General features: G+C 45.2%; 1 protein-coding gene across 1 annotated transcript in view; it reads right to left on the reverse strand.

Moving 5' to 3' along the window:
* Positions 1-25553, reverse strand: part of LOC139279611 (mucin-6-like) — an 838525-nt gene that overhangs the window by 179351 nt on the left and 633621 nt on the right. The window contains exons 34-40 of the mRNA XM_070898726.1: positions 24873-24896; positions 16282-16308; positions 15400-15426; positions 8988-9014; positions 8108-8134; positions 5266-5289; positions 1524-1550 (exon numbers count right to left, since the gene is read on the reverse strand). Coding sequence (XP_070754827.1) covers positions 1524-1550; positions 5266-5289; positions 8108-8134; positions 8988-9014; positions 15400-15426; positions 16282-16308; positions 24873-24896 — 183 coding nt within the window. The remainder of the gene's footprint in view (positions 1-1523; positions 1551-5265; positions 5290-8107; positions 8135-8987; positions 9015-15399; positions 15427-16281; positions 16309-24872; positions 24897-25553) is intronic.

Raw genomic sequence — 25553 nt, forward strand, 5'->3', positions numbered from 1 at the left:
AGGGCCTTGGTGAGGCCACACCATGAATATTGTGTTCAGTGTTGGTCTCCTAATCTGAGGTAGGACATTCTTGCTATTGAGGGAGTGCAGCGAAGGTTCACCAGACTGATTCCCGGGATGGCAGGACTGACATATGAAGAAAGACTGGATCGACTAGGCTTATATTCACTGGAATTTAGAAGAATGAGAGGGGATCTCATAGAAACATATAAAATTCTGACGGGATTGGACAGGTTAGATGCAGGAAGAATGTTGCCGATGTTGGGGAAGTCCAGAACCAGGGGTCACAGTCTCAGGATAATGGGTAAGCATTTAGGACCGAGATGAAGAGAAACTTCTTCAGTCAGGGAATTGTGAACCTGTGGAATTCTCTACCACAGAAAGTTGTTGAGGCCAGTTCATTACACATATTCAAAAGGGAGTTAGATGTGGACCTTATGGCTAAAGGGATCAAGGGGTATGGAGAGAAAGCAGGAATGCGGTACTAAAGTTGCATGATCAGCCATGATCATATTGAATGGTGGTGCAGGCTCGAAGGGCCTATTCCTGCACCTATTTTCTATGTTTCTATAACAACTAATACCACCAATGTAATTCATGCTCTGCCTAGGGTGTCCGTGTTACATTATATTAGTGATGGGTAGAAGGATTAGAGGTGAGTTGAGGAGAACGATTTTCACCTCGTGGGCGGTGGGGATCTGGAACTCACTGCCTGAAAGGATGATGGAGATAGTAATGCTCATCACATTTACAAAGTACTTGGATACGCACCTAGGAACATAGGAAATAGGAGCAGCAGTGGGCCATTCGGCCCCTTGAGCCTGCTCCGCCATTCAATAAGATCGTGGCTGATCTGATCTTGGGCTCAGCTCCACTTCCCCGCCCTTGCCCCATAACCCTTGACTCCCGAATCTTACAAAAGTCTGTCTATCTCCACCTTAAATATATTCAATGACCCAGCCTCCACACCTCTCCGAGGCTGAGAATTCTACAGAGTTACGACCCTCTGAGAAGAAATTCCTCCTCATCTCAGTTCTAAATGGGCGATCCCTTCTTCTGAAACTATGCCCCCATGTTCTTGAAGTGCCATAACCTACAGGGTACGGAGCAAGAGCTGTAAAGCGGGATTAGGCTGGATAGCTCTTTTTTGGCCGGCACAGACACGATGGGCTGAATGGCCCTTTTCTGTGCCGTAAATTTCTATTTTTAATTTCTATGCAAGTGTCAGCGAATGGTGGATTATCACTGCTCCGTACAATGCCAGATCTCAGGGTGTAAACCTCGTCCATGTACACCGTCCAGCTGATCTTGTGTGTTGTCATGATGTCAGCTCATTTCAATGATGTGTGTACACGCCTATGAACACTGGCCCGGGTATAGGGATCATATTGCTGCCTGGGCTTCCATTGAGCCAGCAGCTCTTCAGTGACTCCCGAGCCACTGTCACGTCAAAATGATTGGCCATACTGGGAAAAAGGTGCAGAAATCAAAGTCATCAAACTCTGACTAACACGGTTATTTACCTGGCACATTGTAGTGGGTAGGTTCTGCTGGAATAGAAGGAATTACATGTTAATTAAGATGAAACAGATCGGAGATTATTTAATGAACAGATGGGAATGACACTAAATATTTTCCTTCTCAAAACTGTACAATACAAACAGTTAATGCTCGCTCACTACGACTGCCAAATCTTTGAGCAAGAGAAAATAAAGTGAGTGGAACAGGTTTGAAGGGCTAAATGTCATAACCTTGTTGCTTTGTTTAGTAAAGCGGCTGGTAGTTTCGATATCCGATGGACACCAATCTGTCCCATGATTGTAGAGACTGACATGTACCAGATCACACCTCATTCATTTATTAGAATCTCTTATTTATCCAATCCTGGGCCAGTGGTCAATGACATCAACCCTGAAATCCCACCATGCCACCACTGCTCTCCTGCCATAATTTTGCCGGGACACTGGCAGAAATCCCAGAGCATCGGACGAGGGAGAAGGTTGAAATTGAGCTTGACAGGCTCCAGGGTGAAGGGATCATATCACCGGTCGAGTTTAACGAATGGGCCAGTCCTATTGTTCCTGTGTTGAAGAGTGATGGCACTGTCAAGATTTGTGGAGACTACAAAGTTACGATTAACCAATTTTCGAAACAAGATCAGTATCCGTTACCGAGAGCTTATGACCTGTTCGCCATGCTAGCTGATGGAAAGTTGTTCACTAAACTGGATCTGACGTCGGCCTATATGACACAGGAGCTTGTCGACACTTCGAAGAAACTTACCTGCATCAACACTCATAAAGGACTGTTTGTCTACAACAGATGTCCCTTTGGAATTCGTTCGGCTGCAGCCATATTTCGGAGGAATATGGAGAGTCTACTAAAGTCCGTCCCTAGAACTGTCGTGTTTCAAGATAACATTCTGGTCACAGGTCGCGACACTGCTGAACATCTGAACAACCTTGCGGAAGTTCTACATCAACTGGACAAAGCGGGACTCAGGCTGAAACATTCAAAGTGTGTCTTCATTGCACCTGAAGTTGAATTCCTGGGGAGGAAGATTGCTGCTGATGGCATCAGGCCTACTGATTCGAAAATCAAGGCCATCAAAAATGCACCCAGACCTCAGAATGTGACGGAGCTGCGTTCATTCCTTGGCTTACGCAACTACTTCGGTAATTTTTTACCCGGATTGAGCACTTTACTGGAGCCACTGCACATGCTGCTCAGAAAAGGCGACAACTGGGTCTGGGGTGTACCTCAAGGTAGAACTTTTGAGAAAGCTAAGAATCTGCTCTGTTCAAACAAGCTGCTGGTTCACTATGATCCATGTAAGCGTCTTGTATTGGCCTGTGATGCTTCATCATATGGGGTTGGCTGCGTACTCCAACAAGCAAATGAATTGGGCAAGCTACAAGTCTGTCTAAAGTGGAAAGAGCTTACAGTGTAGTATAGAAAGAAGCTTTGATCTGTGTGTTTGGGGTTAAAAAAAAATGCACCAGTACCTGTTTGGTCTTCGTTTTGAACTAGAAACGAATCACAAGCCACTCATTTCATTGTTTGCAGAAAACAATGGTATTGATACCAATGTATCTTCCCGCATTCAAAGGTGGGCGCTGACATTGTCTGACTATGATTATGTCATCCGTCATAGACCTGGTACTGAGAATTGTGCCAATGCACTGAGTCGTCTGCCCTTACCCACAACTGAGATGGAGACGCCTCAATCTGCAGATCTACTGTTAGTAATGGATGCTTTTGAGAGTGAAGGAACCCCTGTCACTGCTCAACAAGTTAGGATCTGGACCAGCCATGACCCTATTTTATCGGTTGTGAAACGGTGTTTACTCAGTGATGATTGATCTGCCATACCTATGGAGATGCGTGAGGAGACGAAACCTTACAACCGTCGCAAGGATGAGCTGTCCATTCAGTCAGACTGTTTGTGGGGTAATTGTGTAATCATGCCTAAGAAAGGTCGAGAAAAATTTGTACGTGAACTTCATAGCACTCATCTTGGTATTGTCTTGATGAAGTCCATTGCTAGGTCTCATGAATGGTGGCCTGGAATTGACTCTGATCTGGAATCATGCATGCATCAATGCAATACTTGCGTGCAGCTAAGTAAAGTACCAGCGGAATCTCCGTTGAGTCTTTGGTCGTAGCCATCCAAACCATGGTTGAGGATCCACATTGATTTTGCGGGCCCGTTCTTAGGAAAGATGTTTTTTGTCGTAGTAGATGTATATTATAAGTGGATAGAGTGCGTTATTATGTCATCCAGCACATCTACAGCTACCATTGAGAGCCTTCGTATCATGTTTGCTACTCACGGTTTGCCTGACATTGTTGTGAGCGACAACGGATCTTGCTTCACAAGTCTTAAGTTCCAGAAGTTCATGAAACTCAATGGCATCAGGCATGTGAGATCAGCTCCATTCAAGCCTGTTTCTAATGGTCAAACAGAGCGTGCCGTTCAAACGATCAAGCAAAGTATGAAACATGTAACTCAGGGCTCACTGCAGAGACGGTTGTCATGTATATTGCTCAGTTACAGGTCAAGACCTCATACACTTACTGTGATCCTCCTGCTGAACTACTGAAGAAGAGAAGTCTCAAGACCAGGCTTTCTTTTGTTCATCCTGATTTGAATGATCGTGTTGAAAACAAATGTCAAAGTCAGCAATGGTGTCATGATCGTGTTGCCGTGTCACGTGACATCTCGGTCAACGATCCGGTTTATGTACTGAACTAGGGTCAAGGTCCAAAGTGGATCGCCGGCACTGTTACAGCCAAGGAGGCTAACAGAGTGTTTATTGTCGTGCTCAAGAATGGGCACACATGCAGGAAACACCTTGACCAGGTTAAACTGCGGCACACGGATGAACTGGAACCGAGTGAGGAAGATACAGTCAGTGACCAACCAACCATTGTTCACTCATCAGAGGACTCTGCTGACATTACTGACTCTGAACCTTCAGTCTCTGATGTGGTCATGACCACTCCCATCAGATTGGCTACTCAGCCCTTAGTCTCAACGGACTCAGAACGCTCGCCCAGGGCAAAAGTTGAACTGAGACGATCAACTCGTGAGAGAAAAGCCCCAGACCGTCTTAATTTGTAAAAATACTGTTGTTAAGATTTTAAAAGGGGGATGTTGTTATGTATTAATGCTTGGGGGTCACCGGACACCAGAGGGCACCGCGGTCGGAGGTCATCGGGCTGTACGCATGTGGCTTGTGTGCTTGGTCACCTGTATATAAGCTGGGTGTCTTTGTCATGCTGGCACTCTTGGGCTGGAATAAAGATGGATCAGGTTGCACCTGAGTGAGTTTATAGTAACCAGATCTTGAGTCATTACAACAGCATTAGATTCTCGCCTGAGTGTTAAATGTAAGTCACTGTCTACTTTATAACAACCAATACGACAATTATAATTAATGCTCTGTCAAAGGTCAGTGGACAGTCGATTATCCGTTGTCAGTATAGAGGCAGATCTCAGGGTTTAAACCTTGGCCATGTGCACAGTCCCGCTGACTGTGTGTGATGTCATGGCCGCAGCGATATTAAATATTTGGTGACCACACCTATGCCCCTGGCCCGGGTATAGGTAGCACACTGATGCCTGGGCTTCCAGTGACCCAGCATCTCGTAAAGTTCTCCCGAGATATGATATAAAAAATGATTGGGCAACTGGGGATGATTTGGGTCGAAGTCAAAATATCTCAGAATCGAAGAAGTTCAAACGCTAACATGTGCCTTTACCTGGTTGATAATTGTGGGAAGGTTCTGCTGGAAAACATGAAATAACATTTGAATTAAGATTAAAACGGAAGACGATTGTTGGACACACAAGAGATGAAAGAACAGATGGAGAAGATGTTAATTAATTTGAAAACAAAACTGTACAACACAAAGAGCTAACACTCCTTGTTGGAACTGCGAGAGCACCAGAAACTAATATTCGCGGAACTGGCTCGAGGGGCTGAATGCTTAACTCTTATCCCTATCTCTGTAATCTGTTTTTCTCTAATCTCTGTAACCTCGCCGCACAGCACTGTCCCTCAGTCATCAAAATCCACGGCACGACCCTGGACAATGTGGACCACTTCCCATATCTTGGGAGCCTCCTATCAACAAGAGCAGGCATCGACGACGAGATCCAACACCGCCTCCAGTGCACCAGTGCAGCCTTCGGCCACCTGAGGAAAGGAGTGTTTGAAGACCAGGCCCTCAAAACTGCCACCAAGCTCATGGTCAACAGGGCTGTAGTAATATCCGCCCTCCTGTATGGCTCAAAAACATGGACCATGTACAGCAGATGTCATGTATCTCACATTACTGTATATAACTGTATCTTACCATGCTATACATGACTGTAACTGGATATGACCTGTAACAATAAGCATACCTTACCACCAGGGGTGCACTTGCAGGAGACACTCCATACCTGTCCCACAGAGAGGTCTCAGGCAAGTGCAGCACTGGAGAGCTGGAATTAAAGGTGCAGGTCCTGAGTGACCTTGACTTCAGCATGTGTCTTGTGTAAGTCAGTACATTAGAGTCAGGACTTAAGAGCAGACACCTCAAGTCGCTGGAGAAATACCACCAACGATGTCTCTTCAAGATCCTACAAATCCCCGGGAGGACAGACGCACCAACATTAGCGTCCTCGACCAGGCCAACATCCCCAGCATTGAAGCACTGACCACACTTGATCAGGTCCACTGGGCAGGCCACATAGTTCGCATGTCAGACACGAGACTCCCAAAGCAAGCGTTCTACTCGGAACGCCTTCACAGCAAATGAGCCAAAGGTGGGCAGCGGAAACGTTACAAAGATACCCTAAAAGCCTGCCTGATAAAGTGCAACATCCCCACCGACACCTGGGAGTTCCTGGCCAAAGACTGCCCTAAGTGGAGGAAGTGCATCCGGGAGGGCGCTGAGCACCTCGAGTCTCGCCGGCGAGAGCATGCAGAAATCAAGCGCAGGCAGCGGAAAGAACGCACGGCAAACCAGTCCCACCCACCCCTTCCCTATCTGTCCCACCTGTAACAGAGACTGTGGTTCTCATATTGGACTGTTCAGCCACCTAATAACTCATGTTAAGAGTGGAAGGAAGTCTTCCTCGATTCCGAGGGACTGTCTTTGATGATGAATCTCTTTCAGACTCACAACCCCACGAGATGTCTGCGCTCCTCAAATTCTGGCCGCTTGATCATCCCTGATTATCAGACTGATTCCCGGGATGACGGGACTGACACATCAAGAAAGACTGGATCAACCGGGCTTGTATTCACTGGAGTTCAGAAGATGAGAGGCGATCTCATAGAAACATTTAAAATTCTGACGGGTTGAGACAGGTTAGATGCAGGAAGAATGTTCCCAATGTTGGAGAAGTCCAGAACCAGGGGTCACAGTTTAAGGATAAGGGGTAAGCCATTTAGGACCGAGATGAGGAGAAACTTCTTCACCCAGAGAGTGGTGAACCTGTGGAATTCTCTACCACAGGAAGTTGTTGAGGCCAATTCACTAAATATATTCTAAAAGGAGTTAGATGTAGTCCTTACTACTAGGGGGATCAAGGGGTATCGCGAGAAAGCAGGAATGGGGTACTGAGGTTGCATGAACTCATTGAATGGCGGTGCAGGCTCGAAGGGCCGAATAGCCTACCCCTGCACCTATTTTCTATGTTTCTATGTCTATAACTGCTCAACCATCAGTGGCCGTGCCTTCAGCTGCCTGGGCCCTAAGCTCTGGAACTTCCTCCCTAAACCTAACCACCTCTCTACCTCTCTTTCCTCCTTTAAGATGCCCCTTAAACCTTACCTCTTTGACCAAACTTTTGTTAATCTTGTGTTGCTCGGTGTCAAATTTATTTGTTTTGTCTTGTTATCACTACTGTGAAACGCCTTTGGATGCTTTACTACATTAAAGGCGCTATATCAATAAAAGATGTTGTTGTTGTGAAGTGCAATGGCTGGTAGTCTATGTAAAAGGTAAGAGACCAATCTGACCATGATCGAATCTGATCGAATTAGAGAACCAACCGTAACAGATCACACCTCACTCATTTATTAGATTCTCTCACTGATCCAATCCTGGGGCAGTGATCAATGACATCAGTCCTGAAATTCTGCTGAGCCACCACTGAACTCCTGCTGTAATTGTGGAGGGAGACTGGCAGAAGTCCCAGAGAATCAGCATAACCAGTCATTTCCTCCTCACTGGAGTTTAACTTGTAAGTACTGTCCAGTTTGCAACAACTTAGACAACAAATATAATTAATGCCCTGTCAAGGATCATCTTATGGTAGATTATCACTTCTCAGTACAATGCCAGATCTCAGGGTGTAAATCGCGTCCATGTACACAGTCCAGCTGACCATGTATGTTGTCATGATGTCAGCTCATTTCAATGCTGTGTGTACCCGCCTATGCACACTGGCCCAGGTATAGGGAGCCTGGGCTTCCAGTGAGCCAGCAGCTCTTCAAGGGCTCCCGAGCTACTGTCACATCAAAATGATTGGCCATACTGGGAAAAAGGTGTGGAGGTCAAAACATGCAGAAATCAACGTCATCAAACTCTGACTAACAAGTTACTTTACCTGGTACATTGTAGTGGGTAAGTTCTGCTGGAATAGAAGGAATTACATTTTAGTTAAGATGAAACAGACAGGAGATTGTTGGACAGAAAGATGTTTAAAGAACAGATGGGAATGACACAAAATATTTTCCTTCTCAATACAAACAGCGAATGCTCGCTCGTTACGACTGCCAAATCTTTGAGCTGCAGAAAGTAAAGTGAGCGTAACAAGTTCGAAGGGCTGAATGCCTTTCTCTTGTTCCATTGTTTAGTACAATGGCTGGTAGTTTCAAAACCCGATGGACACCAATCTGTCCTATGATTGTAGAGAATTACATGTACCAGATCACACCTCATTCATTTATTAGTATCTTTTTCTGATCCAGTCCTGGGTCAGTGGTCAATGACATCGGCCCTGGGATCCCACCCTGCCACCTCTGCTCTCCTGCTATAATTTTGGCAGGACAATGGCAGAAATCCCAGAGCATCGGGGTAAACATCCATTAGGTTCTCACCCGAGTGTAAAATGTAAGTCACTGTCTACTTTATAACAACCAATACAACAAATATAACTAATGCTCTGTCAAAGGTCAGTGGACAGTCGGTTATCCGTTGTCAGTATAGAGGCAGATCTCTGGCTTTAAACTTTGACCATGTGCACAGTCCCGCTGACTGTGTGTGATGTCATGGCCTCAGCGATATTAAAAAATTGGTAACCACACCTATGCCCCTGACCCAGGTATAGGGAGAGTACTGATGGCTGGGCTCCCAGTGACCCAGCATCTCTTAAAGGTCTCCCGAGATATTGCCACTTAAAAATTATTGGATAACTGCCGAAGATTTGGGTTGAAGTCAAAATATGTCAAAATCGAAGAAATTCAAACGCTAACCATTGTCTTTACCTGGTTGATAATTGTGGGAAGGTTCTGCTGGAAAACAAGAAATAACATTTGAATTAAGATTAAAACGGAAGACGATTGTTGGACACACAAGAGATGAAAGAACAGATGGAGAAGATGTTAATTATTTTGTAAACACAACTGTACAACACAAAGAGCTAACACTCCTTGTTCGAACTGCGAGAGCACCAGAAACTAATATTCACGGAACTGGCTCGATGGGCTGAATGCTTAACTCTTGTCCCTATCTCTGGAACCTCTTTCAGCCTCACAACTGCACGGAGATGTCTGCGCTCCTCAAATTCTGGCTTCTTGATCATCTCTGATTATAATTGCTCAAACCATTGGTGGCCGTGCCTTCAGTTGCCTGGGCCCTAAGGAATATCCTCCCTAAACCTCTCCGCCTCTCTTTCCTCCTTTAAGATGTCCCTTTAAACCTACCTTTGGCCAAACTTTTGGTAATCTGCCGTAATTTCTTCCAATGTGGCTCGGTGTCAAATTTATTTATTTTGTCTTATATTACTGCAGTGAAACGCCTTGGGATGTTTTACTATGTTAAAGGTGCTATATAAATAAAAGTTGTTGTTGTGAAGTGCAATGGCTGATAGTCTCCATAAAAGCTAAGAGACCAATCTGACCCATGATTGATTGTGATCGAAGGAGCAAACCAGAGGCAACAGATCACACCTCTCTCATTTATTAGATTCTCTCACTGATCCAAACCTGAGCCAGTGGTCAATGACATCGGTCCTGAAATTCTGCTGAGCCACCACTGAACTCCTGCCGTAATTGTGCAGAGAGACTGGCAGAAATCCCAGAGAATCAGCGTAACTAGTCTTTTGGTCCTCACCTGAGTGTAAATTGTAAGTGTTGTCCAGTTTATAACAACTTTGACAACAAATACAATTCATGCTCTGCCAAGGGTCACCTTACGGTAGATTATCAGTTATCATCATCATCATCATCATAGGCAGTCCCTCGGAATCGAGGAAGACTTGCTTCCACTCCCAAAATGAGTTCTTTGGTGGCTGAACAGTCCAATACAAGAGTCATAGACTCTGTCACAGGTGCGACAGACATTCGTCAAGGGAAGGGGTGAGTGGGGCTGGTTTGCCGCGCACTCCTTCCGCTGTCTGCGCCTGACCTCTTCACGCTCTTTGTGTTGAGACTCGAAGAGCACAACGCCCTCCCGGATGCACATTCTCCACCTCAGGCGGTCTTCTGCCAGGGTCTCCCAAGTGTCAGTGGAGATGTCGCACTTTACCAGGGAGGCTTTGAGGGTGTCCTTGTAGCGCTTCCGCTGCCCACCTTTGGCTCGTTTACCACGAAGGAGCTCCGCATAAAGCATTTGCTTAGGGAGCATCGTATGTGGCCTGTCCAGCGAAGCTGATCGAGTGTGGTCAGTCCTTCAATGCTGGGGATGTTAGCCTGGATGAGGATGTTGGTGTGCCTGTCCTCCCAGGGGATTTGCAGAATCTTGCAGAGACATCGTTGGTGATATATCTCCAGCGACTTGAGGTGTCTTCTGTACATCGTCCATGTCTCAGACCCATACAGGAGGACGGGTATTACTACAGCCCTGTAGACAATGAGCTTGGTGGTAGGTTTGAGGGCCAGGTTTTCAAACACTCTTTTTGTCAGACGGCTGAAGGCTGCACTGGTGCACTGGAGACGATGTTGAATCTCTACATCAATGTCTGCCTTTGTTGATAAGAGGCTCCCGAAATATGGAAAATGGTTTACGTTGTCGAGGGCCGTACCGTGAATCTTGATGATTGGAGGGCAGTGCTGTGCGGCGGGGACAGGCTGGTGGAGGACCTTTGTCTTACGGATGTTAAGCGTAAGGCCTATACTTTCAAACGCCTCAGTGAATACACTGACTATATCCTGGAGTTCAGCCTTAGAATGTGTGCAGATGCTGACGTCGTCCACGTACTGCAGCTCAACGACAGGTTGGGGTGATCTTGGACCTGGCCTGGAGGCGGTGTAGATTAAACAGCTTCCCACTGGTTCTGCAGTTTAGTTCCACTGCAGCGGGGAGCTTGTTGACTGTGAGATGGAGCATTGCAGCGAGGAAGATTGAGAAGAGGGTTGGGGCGATGATGCAGCCCTGTTTAACCCCGGTCCGGACGTGAATTAGGTCTGTAATGGATCCGTTGGTAAGGATCACGGCCTGCATATCGTCGTGAAGCAGGCAAAGGATGTTGACAAACTTTTGGGGGCATCCGAAACAGAGGAGGACGCTCCATAGACCCTCACGGTTGACAGTGTCAAAGGCCTTTGTAAGATCGAAAAAGGCCATGTATAAGGCCTGGCACTGCTCCCTGCATTTTTCCTGCAACTGTCTCACTGCAAAGATCATGTCCGTTGTGCCCCGTAGGGGATGAAATCCGCACTGTGATTCGGGAGGAGCTCCTCGGCCACAGGGAGAAGACGGTTGAGGAAGACTCTAGCGACAACCTTCCCAGTGGCTGATAGCAGGGAGATTGCCCTGTAGTTGCCGCAGTCGGACTTGTCTCCTTTTTAAAAAATGGTCACAATCACTGCATCTCTGAGATCTCCCGGCATGCTCTCCTCCCTCCAGATGAGAGAGATGATGTCATGTATCTGAGCCAACAGTCCCTCTCCGCCATACTTTTGTGCCTCAGCCGGGATTCCATCCGCACCCGTAGCCTTGTTATTCTTGAGCTGTTTTATGGTTTTCAGTATATTGCCAGATCTCAGGGTGCAAACCTCATCAATGTACACATCCAGCTGACCTTGCGTGTTGATGTGTGTACACGGCTGTGCACACTGGCCCAGGTATAGGGATCATATTGCTGTCTAGGTTTCAGTGAGCCAGCAGCTCTTCAAGGACTCCCGAGCTACTGTGACATGTAAATGATTGGAGATATTGGAAAACAGGGGTGAGGACAAACCGTGTCGAAATCAAACTCTGACTAATACGTAGCTGTTTCTGGTGGATTGTAGTGAGTTGGTTTTGGTGGAACTGAAGGAAAAAATTCCAATTAACATTAAGCACTAAGGCGATTGGTAGAATCACATGTTTAACGAACAGAGGGAAAGCACCATATATTTTCATACAGAAAACTGTGCAATACAAACAGCTAAATTCAATGATTTGTGTACACGACTATGCACACTGGCCCAGGTATATGGATCATAATAAGAACATAACAACATAAGAAATAGGAGCAGGAGTAGGCCATACGGCCCCTTGAGCCTGCTCCGCCATTCAATATCATGGCTGATCTGATCATGGACTCAGCTCCACTTCCCTGCCTGCTCCCCATAACCCCTTATCCCCTTATCGTATAAGAAACTGTCTATTTCTGACTTAAATCTATTCAATGTCCCAGCTTCCAAAGCTCTCTGAGGCAGCAAATTCCATAGATTTACAACCCTCTGAGAGAAGAAATTTCTCCTCATCTCTGTTTTAAATGGGCGGACCCTTATTCTAAGATCGTGCCCTCTAGTTCTAGTCTCCCCCATCAGTGGAAATATCCTCTCTGCATCCACCTTGTTAAGCCCCCTCATAATCTTATACATTTCGATAAGATCACCTCTCATTCTTCTGAATTCCAATGAGTAGAGGCCCAACCTACTCAACCTTTCCTCATAAGTCAACCGTCTCATCCCCGGAATCAACCTAGTGAACCTTCTCTGAACTGTCTCCAAAGCAAGTATATTGTTTCGTAAATATGGAACCCAAAACTGCATGCAGTATTCCAGGTGTGGTCTCACCAATACCCTGTATAGCTGTAGCAAGACTTCCCTGCTTTTATACTCCATCCCTTTTGCAATAAAGGCCAAGATACCATTGGCCTTCCTGATCACTTGCTGTACCTGCATACTATGCTTTTGTGTTTCTTGCACAAATACCCCCTGGTCCTACTGTACTGCAGCACTTTACAATCTTTCTCCATTTGAGTAATAACTTGTTCTTTGATTTTTTCTGCCAAAGTGCAGAACTTCACATTTTCCAACAGTATACGCCATCTGCCAAATTTTTGCCCACTCACTTAGCCTGTCTATGTCCTTTTGCAGATTTTTTGCTTTTCCTCCCATCTTTGTATCATCAGCAAACTTGGCTATGTTCTACTCAGTCCGTTCTTCCAAGTCGTTAATATAGATTATAAATAGTTGGGGACATGAAAACATAGAAAATAGATGCAGGAGCAGGCTGTTTGGCCCTTCGAGCCTGCACCACCATTCATTATGATCATGGCTGATCATGCAACTTTAGTACCCCACTCCTGCCTTCTCTCCATACCCCTGATCTCTTTAGCAGTAAGGGTCACATCCAACTACCTTTTGAATATATCCAACAAACTGGACTCAACAACTTTCTGCGGTAGAGAATTCCGTAGGTTCACAATTCTCTGGGTGAAAAAGTTTCTCCTCATCTCGGTCCTATATGGTTTACCCCTTATTCTTAGACTGTGACGCCTGGTTCTGGACTTCCCCAACATCGGGAACATTCTTCCTGCAGCTAATCTGTCCAATCCCCTCTCATTCTTCTAAATTCCAGTGAATATAAGCTGAGTCGATCCAGTCTCTCCTCATATGTCAGTCCTGCCATCCCGGGAATCAGTCTGGTGAACCTGCGCTGCACTTCCTCAATAGCAAGAATGTCCTTCCTCAGATTAGGAGACCAAAACTGTACACAGTATTCGAGGTGTGGTCTCACCAAGGCTCTGTACAACTGCAGTTGGACCTCTCTGCGCCTATACTCAAATCCTCTCGCTATGAAGGCCAACATGCCATTTGCTTTCTTAACTGCCTGCTGTACCTGCATGCCTACTTTCAATGATTGATGTACCATGACACCCAGGTCTCGTTGCACCTCGCCTTTTACTCATCTATCACCATTTAGATAATAATCTGCCTTCCTGTTTTTGCCACTAAAGTGGATAACCTCACACTTATCCACATTATATTGCATCTGCCATGCATTTGCCCACTCACCTAACCCGTCCAAGTCACCCTGCATCCTCTTAGCATCCTCCTCACAGCTCTCGCTGCCACCCAGCTTAGTGTCATCTGTAAACTTGGAGATATTGCATTCAATTCCTTCGTCTAAATCATTAATATATATTGTAAATAGCTGGGGTCCCAGCACTGAACCTTGCGGTACCCCACTAGTCACTGCCTGCCATTCTGAGAAGGACCCGTTTATTCCCACTTTTTGCTTCCTGTCTGCCAACCAGTTCTCTATCCACCTCAATACATTACCCCCAACACTATGTGCCTTCATTTTGCACACCAATCTCTTGTGTGGGACCTTGTCAAAAGCCTTTTGAAAATCCAAATGCACCAAATCCACTGGTTCTCCCTTATTCACTCTACTAGTTACATCCTCAAAAAATAATGGATAATTTGTCAAGGATCTGAATTCCCTTTCATAAATCCATGCTGACTTGAACCGATCCTGTCACTGCTTTCCAAATGCACTGCTATTACATCTTTGATAATTGATTCCAGCATTTTCCTCACTACCGATATCAGGCTAACCGGTCTATAATTCCCTGTTTTCTCTCCCTCCTTTTTTTAAAAGTGGGGTTACATTAGCGACCCTCCAATCCATAGGAACTGATCCAGAGTCTATAGAATGTTGGAGAATGACCACCAATGTATGTACTATTTCTAGGGCCACTTCCTTAAGTACTCTTGGATGCAAACTATCAGGCCCTGGGGATTTATCGGCCTTCAATCCCATCAATTTCCCCAACACCATTTCCTGACTAATAATGATTTCCCTCAGTTCTCTCAGTTCCTCCCTCTCGCTGGACCCTCGGTCCCCTAGTATTTTCGGGAGGTTATTTGTGTCTTCCCAACACTGATTCCTGTGGCACCCCACTAGTTACTGGTTGCCAACCAGAGAATGAACCATTTATCCCGACTCTCTGTTTTCTGTCAGTTAGCCAATCCTCTATCCATGCTAATATATTGCCTCCAACCCATGAACTTTAATCTTGTGCAGTAGCCTTTTATGTGGCACCTTGTCAAATGCCTTCTGAAAGTCCAAATACACCACATCCACTGGTTCCCCTTTAACCACCCTGTTCGTTACATCCTCGAAGAATACCAGCAAATTTGTCAAACATAACTTCCACTTCATAAATCCATGCTGACTCTGCCTGACCGAATTTTGCCTTTCCAAATGTCCTGCTACTGCTTCTTTAATAATGGACTCCAACATTTTCCCAACCACAGATATGAGGCTAACTGGTGTATAGTTTCCTGCTTTTTGTCTGCCTCATATTGCTGCATGGGCTTCCAGTGAGCCAGCAGCTCTTCAAGGACTCCCGAGCTACTGGCACATCAAAATGATTGGCCATACTGGGAAAAAGGTGTGGAGGTCAAAACATGCAGAAATCAAAGTCATCAAACTCTGACTAACACGTTACTTTACCTGGTACATTGTAGTGGGTAGGTTCTGCTGCAAAAGAAGGAATTATATTTCAATTAACATTAAACAGATACTAGATTGTTGGACACACAGGTGTTTAAAGAACAGATGGGAATGACACAAAATATTTTCCTTCTCAAAACTGCACAATACACAGTTAATGCTTGCTCGTTACAACTGCCAAATGTTTGAGCAACAGAAAGTAAAGTGAGTGGAACAGGTTCGAGGGGCTGAATGCCCTTCTCTTGTTCCATTGTTTAGTACAGTGGCTGGTAGTCTCGATACCCGATAGACACCAACCTGTCCCATGATTGTAGAGACTCACATGTACCAGATCACACCTCATTCATTTATTAGAATCTCTCACTGATCCAGTCCTGGGCTAGTGGTCAATGACATCGGCCCTGGAATCCAACCCTGCCACCACTGCTCTCCTGCCATAATTTTGGCGGGACACTGGCAGAAATCCCAGAGCATCGGGGTAAACAGCCATTAGGTTCTCACCCGAGTGTATAAGTCACTGTCTACGTTATAACAACCAATACAACAAATATAATGAATGCTCTGTCAAAGGTCAGTGGACAGTCGATTATCCGTTGCCAGTACAGAGGCAGGTCTCAGGGTTTAAACCTTGACCATGTGCACAGTCCCGCTGACTGCATGTGATGTCATGGCCGCAGCGATATTAAATATTTGGTGACTACACCTGTGCCCCTGGCCCGGGTATAGGGAGCGTACTGATGCCTGGGCTTCCAGTGACCCAACCTCTCGTAAAGGTCTCCTGAGATATTGCCACTTAAACATGATTGGCAACTGGGGAAAGATTTGGGTCGAATCAAAATGTCACAAGCTCAAAGAAATTGCAGCGCTAACATGTGCCTTTACCTGGGGGATTATAGTGGGAGAGTTCTCCTAGAAAATAAGAAATAACATTTGAATTAAGATTAAACAGGAAGGTGATTGTTGGACACACATGGGATGAAAGAACAGATGGAGAATATGCAAAATAATTTCCAAAACAAAACTGTACAACACAAACAACTAATGCTTCTTGTTAGAACAGCATACAGTTTTGGTCTCTGTATTTAAGGAAGGATATACTTGCATTGGAGGCTGTTCAGAGAAGGTTCACTATGTTGATTCCGGAGATGAGGGGTTTGACTTATGAAGATAGATTGAGCAGGATGGGCCTCTACTCATTGGAGTTCAGAAGAATCAGAGGTGATCTTGTCGAAACATATAAGATAATGAGGGGGATCGACAAGGACAGCGCGGCGGTCTTTCAAGGGAAGGCTGCACTGCCGGCCGACTTCCTGATTGGCCGGCCAATTATCGTCCCCAGTTCGGCCCAGCCACCATCAGGTAGCCTGGCACCCCCTGTTGGTTGCCAGGCCACGGGCCCGACCGAAACTCTCCCTGGTGGTCCAGACGCCGAACCTGCACAATCGCCGATTCTCTCCCCTTTAAATGAGGGGAGAGACGTGGTGACACACATGTGCAGTGACTCGGTCCCGCCCCAACTTCCGCCCCTCACCAGGACTTTCCGCCGCATTTCCACCCCACTATGACTGACTTCCGGACCGACACGGAAAAAGTTCAAAGTGTAGAAAATCTCTCGGAAGGACGCCTCATTGCACCCGGCAGTAAAACCAAGTAAAAAAATCATAAGTCTGCCAGCTTTTGCCGGGCCTGAATTTCGGCCCCAAGGAATCAAGCAGTGCACGAGAAGGCGAAAGCTATTTTGCCAGTCATGATTGGTGCAGAGAATTATGGTATCTTTGTGAATTTATTAACGCTGAGAAAGGTTAAGGATGCTTTATTCTCAGGCACACTACAGATATTGCGGAATCATTTTGATCCACAGCTTTTAGATATAGTAGAGAGCTATAAGTTCATAATGAGAAACCAAAGACCTGAAGAACCATCAGTGAATACATTGTTGCCATAAGAAAATTATCTCTACACTGCATTTTTGGAGGATTCCTAGATAGGTCTCTTCGAGTTAAATTTGTATGTGGATTAATGGAGATGGCAGAGAAAAATATTAAGGAATTTCACCCATTACCGGCAGTAGTAGCATTCACAGTCACAAGCTGTAGAAACGCAGAGGAGGGTGAGCCCTAGTTGGAAGGGAAATAGAGGTTATAGGTGTAATGGCAACCATACCACACAACAGTGTCGGTTCAAGTGGGCAAGATGCTACCGGTGCCATGTAAGGGGACTCTTTGCAGCCACATGTAAATCCAAGGATAGGTCCAACCATAATCAAAGACTGCACTGGGTGGAAACCGATCAGAACAGTGTAGGTATAGGTGTATACGGAATATATGCAGTGAAGGGCAAGGCAATACATTCCTTGTCAGGATTTCAGAATGTTAGCACTGATTAACAATAGATGGATGACAATAGATATAGCGGCTGATCGCTCAATAATGAGTCAGGATGTGTATTACAAGAATTTCAGGGGCATACCACTAAAGGCAAGCTCAGCAGAGCCAACAACATTCAGGGAAAACGCTGTAGACGCTTGGACAAATGGAGTGTATATACAATACCGGGGGCAACAAACAAGATTATCTATTATTATAGCGAAATATGTCAATCGGCCGACAATTATGGGCAAAGATTGGCTAAGAGTGCTTCATTTGGATTGGTACAGTGTCTGTAGTACAGAAATGGTTAAGTCTCGGCTAGATACTCTGCTGGATAAATATGCTAATATGTTTGAGGACCCATACAAGGGCATCAATGGATACAATGCATATATTCGGAAAAGTTCGATATCAAATCTATTTTTTGCAGACCAAGGCTGGTACCACATACATTCAAATTGCAGGTTGAGCGAGAACTTGATAAGTTGGAGAGAAATGGAGTTTTAGTGAAGACTGATAAGAGTGACTGGGCCATCCCGTTAGTTGTAGTTCTGAAGGCAGACAAAACGGTACGTATAAACATAGAAACATAGAAAATAGGTGCAGGAGTAGGCCATTCGGCCCTTTGAGCCTGTACCACCATTAAATAAGATCATGGCTGATCATTCCCTCCGTACCCCTTTCCTGCTTTCTGTCCATACCTCTTGATCCCTTCAGTCGTAAGGGCTATATCCAACTCCCTCTTGAATATATCCAATGAGCTAGCATCAACAATTCTCTGCAGTAGGGAATTCCAAAGGTTAACAACTCTCTGAGTGAAGAAGTTTCTCCTCAACTCAGTCCTAAATGGCCTGTCCCTTATCCTAAAACTGTGTCCCCTGGTTCTGGACTTCCCCAACATCGGGAACATTCTTCCCGCATCTAACCTGTCCAGTCCCGTCAGAATCTTATATGTTTCTATGAGATCCCCTCTCATCCTTCTAAACTCCAGTGTATAAAGGCCCAGTTAATCCAGTCTCTCCTCATGTGTCAGTCCAGCCATCCCTGGAATTAGTCTGGTGAATCTTCGTTGCACTCCCTCAATAGCAAGAACATCCTTCCTCAGATTAGGAGACCAAAACTGAACACAATATTCCAGATGAGGCCTCACCAAGGCCCTGTACAACCGCAGTAAGACCTCTCTGCTCCTATACTCAAATCCCCTACCTATGAAGGCCACCATACCATTTACCTTCTTCACCGCCTGCTGTACCTGTATGCCAACTTTCAATGATTGATGAACCATGACACCGAGGTCTCGTTGCACCACTCCTTTTCCTAATCTGCTGCCATTCAGATAATATTCTGCCTTTGTGTTTTTGCCCCCAAAGTGGATAACCTCACATTTATCCACATTATACTGTATCTGCCATGTATTTGCCCACTCACCTAACCTGTCCAAGTCACCTCTTCAGCCTCTTAGCCTCCTCCTCACAGCTCACACCGCCACCCAGCTTAGTGTCATCTGCAAACTTGGAGATATTACACTCAATTCCTTCATCTAAATCATTAATGTATATTGTAAATAGCTGGGGCCCCAGCACTGAGCCCTGCAGCACCCCACTAGTCACTGCCTGCCATCTGAAAAGGACCCATTTATCCCGACTCTTTGCTTCCTGTCTGCCAACCAGTTCTCTATCCATGTCAGTACAGTACCCCTAATACCGTGTGCTTTGATTTTGCACACCAATCTCTTGCGTGGGACCTTGTCAAAAGCCTTTGGGGATTTTGTATGGCTCTGTGGGGATTATAAAATTACCCTGAATCGAGCAGTTGATGATGAACAGTACCCTTTACCGACATCACAGGACCTGTATGCAGAACTGGCGGGAGCCAAAGTGTTCACAAACTGGATCTCTCCCGCGCCTCTGCTCAACACATTGACCAGGATAGTCAGCAGTATCTGACAGTCAACACACACATACGAGGGGCAATGGTCAATGACATTGGCCCTGAAATTCTACTGTGCTACCAGTGATCAACTTCCCGACCCCACCTGTGAGGGAACAATACCGGCAGCAGCGGGGATAAAGTGCAAGCAGCTCCAGCCCCCGCAGGGAGCAGGGCGAGCAGGTAAGAGAGGGCAACAAAATAGAACAGGGCGACTACATTCAACGTCACAGGAAGGCAGAGAAGTGATTGGTTGGTGAGTTTTTCTCTCTCTTTTCTTGCTTTAACTTAAGGGCCTTAAATTAGGGACTGGGATTAATAACTAAAAACTAAATCTAATTAATTAAATACATTAGAGATGGCAGGGAAGACGATGTGTCACTGCTGCAGGATGTGTCACTGCAGGAAAGCCAGCAAGCAGCAGAGGTGCAGCTAGGCCGGGGTGAAGGAGCGGCGAGAGATTGTAGAGGGAAGTGCGAGTTCCCAGAAGAGGCGCGAGTTCGGGACCAGAAGAGGTGAGGGCCCAGGGGCAGCACGGGCCAGCCCACTTTGCGATATGTGTGTGCACTAGGTCCGTGCAGCAGATCTGGTCTCCAGTCGTCTTGGTTAATCCTCGCCACTGGACCAAGACCTGGTCCTGTCAAGCCCGTGTGGTGGCTGGTGTGCAATGGCCACCCCACGTTAAAAAAATCCACGCGCAGGCATCTTCCACCCTTCAGGATATAGTTCGGGATCTGGAATGTCAGGTCCGTCATTGAAACACTTATGAACTCATCCTTTTTTGGTGTGGAAGCAAGTCATCCTCGCTTCAAGGGACCGCCTAAGAAGGAAGAAGCTGCAACATTTGGGAGCTGGTGGACACCATTGAGGTCCACGGCGACCACATCTGCAGCAAGTGTCTGCAGCTCGAGGCACTTTGGCTCCGTGTTGATGAGCTGGAGTCTGAGCTGCAGATACTGCGACACATTAGGGAGGGGAAGAGTTACCTGGATGCCACGATCCAGGAACTAGTCACACCAATTAGAATAATTAATTCAAATTTGGTCCGTGGTCAGGGACAGGAGGGTGTGACTATGAGTGAGGAAGGTATGGGGACTCAGCATGGAGTGATGGAGGAGCCTCAGCCCTTGCTATTGTCCAACAGGTTTGAGGCTCTTACTCCCTGTGTGGACAAGAGCAGGGATTGCAGGGAGGATGATCAAACTGACCACAGCATCGTGGTACAGGGGGCCATTCAAGTGGGGGAGGTAAAAAGAAACATTGTAGTGGTAGGGGACAGTATCATTACGGGGATAGATACAGTTCTCTGCAGCCGAGAGCCTGAGTCCCGAAGGCTGTGTTGCTTGCCCCGTGCCAGGGTTATGGACATCTCCTCAGGGCTGGAAAGGAACTTGGAGTGGGAGGGGGAAGATCCAGTTGTTGTGGTCCGCGAGGGTACCAATGACATAGGTAGGACTAAGAAAGAGATTCTGCTGAGGGATTATGAGCAGCTAGGGGCCAAATTAAAAAGCAGAACCACAAAGGTAACAATCTCTGGATTACTACCTGAGCCATGAGCAAATTTGCATGGGGTAAATAAGATCAGAGAGTTAAAAATGTGGCTCAAAGACTGGTGTGGGAGAAATGGGTTTAGGTTCATGGGACACTGGCACAGTATTGGGATAAGAGGGAGCTGTTCCGTTGGGACAGGCTTCACTTCGACCGTGCTGGGACTAGGGTCCTAGCGAATCGAATAACTAGGGCTGTAGAGAGGGTTTTATTAAATAGTGGGGGCGGGGGGAGGAGGATTCAAGAGAGCAAAAATTTAAAAAAGTCAAAGAATAAGGAGAAGGCAATAGACCAGGGTAGCACTGGGGGAAATGAAAACCAGAGTGTGCCAGGAAGGGACAGAATGTATAAACATAAAAGTGAATCAGAAACTGAGGCCATAGCAGGAAAAAATGGCAAAGAAACCTAATTTAAAAGCTCTTTATCTGAATGCAACAAAATAGATGAGTTGATAGTACAAATAGATACAAATGTGTATGATCTGATAGCCATTACAGAGACGTGGTTGCAAGGTGACCAAGGTTGGGAACTAAATATTCAGGGCTGTTTGACAAGTTGGAAAGACCAACAGAAAGGAAAAGGTAGCACTATTAATAAAGGATTAGATCAGTGCGTTAGTGAGAAACGATATTAGCTCAGAAGATCAAGATTTGAATCAGTTTGGGTGGAAATAAGGAAAATAAGGGGAAAAAGTCGCTGGTGGGCATAGTCTATAGGCCCCCCAACAGTAGCTACACTGTTGGATGGAATATCAATCAAGAAATAATGGAGGCTTGTAAAATAGGAACAGCAATAATCATGGGCGGTTTTAACGTTCATGTTGATTGGACAAAGCAAATTGGCCAGGGTAGTCTTGAGGAAGAGTTCATAGAATGTATCCGGATAGTTTCCTTGAACAGTACATTGCGGAACCAACCAGGGAGCAGGGTATCTTAGATCTGGTACTGTGTAATGAGGCAGGATTAATCAATGACCTCCTCGTAAAAGATCCTCTCGGAATGAGTGACCATAACATGGTTGAATTTCAAATTCAGTTGGAGGGTGAGAAAGTTGGATTTCAAACCAGTGCCCTGAGTTTAAATAAAGGAGACTACAAAGATATGAAGGCAGAGTTGGCTAAAATGGACTGGGAAAATAGATTAAAGTATGGGATGGTTGATGAGCATTGACACACATTCAAGGAGATATTTCATAACACTCAACAAAAATATACCCCAATGAGAAGGAAAGACTGTAAGAGAAGGGATAACCATCCGTGGCTAACTAAAGAAATAAGGGATGGTATCAAATTGAAAACAAGGGCATACAATGTGGCCATGACTAGTGGGAGGCCAGAGGATTGGGAAACTTTTAAAAGCCAGCAAAGAACGACTAAAAAAATAATAAATAGAGGGAAGATAGATTATGAAAGTAAACTAGCATAAAATATAAAACCGATAGTAAGAGTTTCAACAGGTACATAAAAAGGAATAGAGTGGCTAAAGTAAACATTGGTCCCTTAGAGGATGAGACTGGGGAATTAATAATGGAGAACAGCGAAATGGTAGAGACATAGAACAAATATTTTGTATCGGTCTTCACGGTAGAAGACACTAAAAACATTCCGATAGTGGATAATCAATGGGCTACAGGGAGGGAGGAACTTAATACAAGCATTAATGAAGTAGTACTCGGTAAAATAATGGGACTAAAGGCAGACAATTCACCTGGACCTGATGGCTTAGGGTCTTAAAAGAAGTGGCTGCAGAGATAGTGGATGCATTAGATGTAATCTACCAAAATTCCCTGGATTCTGGGGTGGTTCAGCGGATTGGAAAACCGCAAATGTAACGTCCCTATTTAAAAAAGGAGGCAGACAAAAAGAAGGAAACTATAGACCAGTTAGCCTAACATCTGTCGTTGGGAAATTGCTGGAGTCCATTATTAAGGAAGCAGTAGCGGGACATTTGGAAAAGCATAATTCATTCAAGCAGAGTCAGCATGGTTTTATGAAAGAGAAATCATGTTTGACAAATTTGCTGGAGTTCTTTGAGGATGTAATGAGCAGGGTGGATAAGGGGGAACCAGTGGATGTGGTGTATTTGGATTTCCAGAAGGCATTCGATAAGGTTCCACATGAGAGGTTACTGCACAAGATAACAGTTCACGGGGTTGGGGATAATATATTAGCGTCGATAGAGGATTGGCTAACTAACAGAGAACAGAGAGTCAGGATAAATGGGTCATTTTCCGGTTGGCAAATAGTTACTAGTGGGGTGCCACAGGGATCAGTGCTGGGACAGCAACTATTTACAATCCATATTAATGATTTGGATGAAGGGGCCAAGTGTAATGTAGCCAAGTTTGCTGATGATACAAAGATGGGTGGAAAAGCAAATTGTGAGGACACAAAGAATCTGCAAAGGGATATAGACAGGCTAAGTGAGTGGGCAAAAATTTGGCAGATGGAGTATAATGTGGGAAAATGTGAGATTATCCACTTTGGCAGAAAAAATAAAAAGCAAATTATTATTTAAATGGAGAAAAATTACAAATTGCTGCAGTACAGAGGGATGTGGGAGGCCTTGTGCATGAAACACAAAAAGCTGTAAGTAATCAGGAAGGCAAATAGAATGTTGGCCTTTATTGCAAGGGGGATGGAGTATAAAAGCAGGGAAGTCCTGCTACAATTTTACAGGGGTATTGGTGAGCTCACACCTGGAGTACTGCATACAGTTTTAGTCTCCGTATTTAAGGAAGGATATACTTGCATTGGAGGCTGTTCAGAAAAGATTCACGAGGTTGATTCTGGAGATGAGGGAGTTGACTTATGAAGATAGGTTGAGTAAGTTGGGCCTATACTCATTGCAGTTCAGAAGAATGAGAGGTGATCTTATCGAAACATATAAGATAATGAGGGGGCTCGACAAGGTGGATGCTGAGAGGCTATTTCCACTCATAGGAGAAACTTAAACTAGGGGACATAGTCTTAGAATAAGGGGCCACCCATTTAAAACTGAGATGAGGAGGAATTTCTTCTCTCAGGGGGTTATAAATCTATGGCATTCTCTGTCCCAGAGAGCTGTGGAGGCTGGGTCATTGAATATATTTAAGGCAGAAATAGGCAGAGTTGTGAGCGATAAGGGAGTGAAGGGTTATGGGGAGCGGGCAGGGAAATGGAGCTGAGTCCATGATCAGATCAGCCATGATCTTATTAAATGGTGAAGCAGGCTCGAGGGGCCTATTTCTTATGTTCTTATCAGTCATTTGGTCCTCAGCTGAGTGTAAATTGTAAGCACTGTCCAGCTTATAGCAACTAATGTAATTCATGCTCAGCCAAGGGTCAGCTTACGGTAGATTATCACTTCTCAGTACAATGCCAGATCTCAGGGTGTAAACCGTGTCCATGTACACAGTCCAGCTGACTTTGTGTGTTGTCATGATGTCAGCTCATTTCAATGATGTGTGTACACACCTATGCACACTGGTATAGGGATCATATTGCTGCCTGGGCTTCCAGTGAGCCAGCAGCTCTTCAGTGACTGCTGAGATACTGTCAGTTAAAAATGTTGGACATATTGGGAGCCTTGGGCTTGAAGTCCAAATGTCTCGAAATCAAAGATATCAAACTTTGACTAACATCTTTACCTGGTGGATTGTAGTGGGTAGGTTCTGCTGGAAAAGAAGGCATAAAATTTCAATTAACATTAAAAAGGAGGGAAATTGTTGGACACACACATGTTTAAAAGAACAGTTGGAAAAGGGGAAGAGTGACCATAATATGGTAGAATTCTTTATTAAGATGGAGAGTGACACAGTTAATTCAGAGACTAGGGTCCTGAACTTAAGGAAAGGTAACTTCGATGGTATGAGACATAACAGGCAAATGATACTTAGAGGGTTGACGGTGGATAGGCAATGGCAAACATTTAAAGATTGCATGGATGAACTTCAACAATTGTACATCCTGTCTGGAGTAAAAATAAAACTAGGAAGATGGCTCAACCGTGGCTATCAAGGGAAATTAGGATAGTGTTAAATCCAAGGAAGATGCAAATAAATTGGCCAGAAAAAGCAGCAAACCTGAGAACTGGGAGAAATTTAGAATTCAGCAGAGGAGGACAAAGAGTTTAATTCGGAGGGGAAAATAGATATGAGAGGAAGCTTGCCGGGAACATATAAACTGACTGCAAAAGCTTCCATAGATATGTGAAGAGAAAAAGATTAGTGAAGACAAACATAGGTCCCTTGCAGTCAGATTCCGGTGAATATATAATGGGGAACCAAGAAATGGCAGACCAGTTGAACAAATACTTTGGTTCTGTCTTC

This window comes from Pristiophorus japonicus, chromosome 14 (genome assembly GCF_044704955.1).
Source record: "Pristiophorus japonicus isolate sPriJap1 chromosome 14, sPriJap1.hap1, whole genome shotgun sequence".
In the NCBI taxonomy this organism is placed as follows: Eukaryota; Metazoa; Chordata; class Chondrichthyes; family Pristiophoridae; genus Pristiophorus; species Pristiophorus japonicus.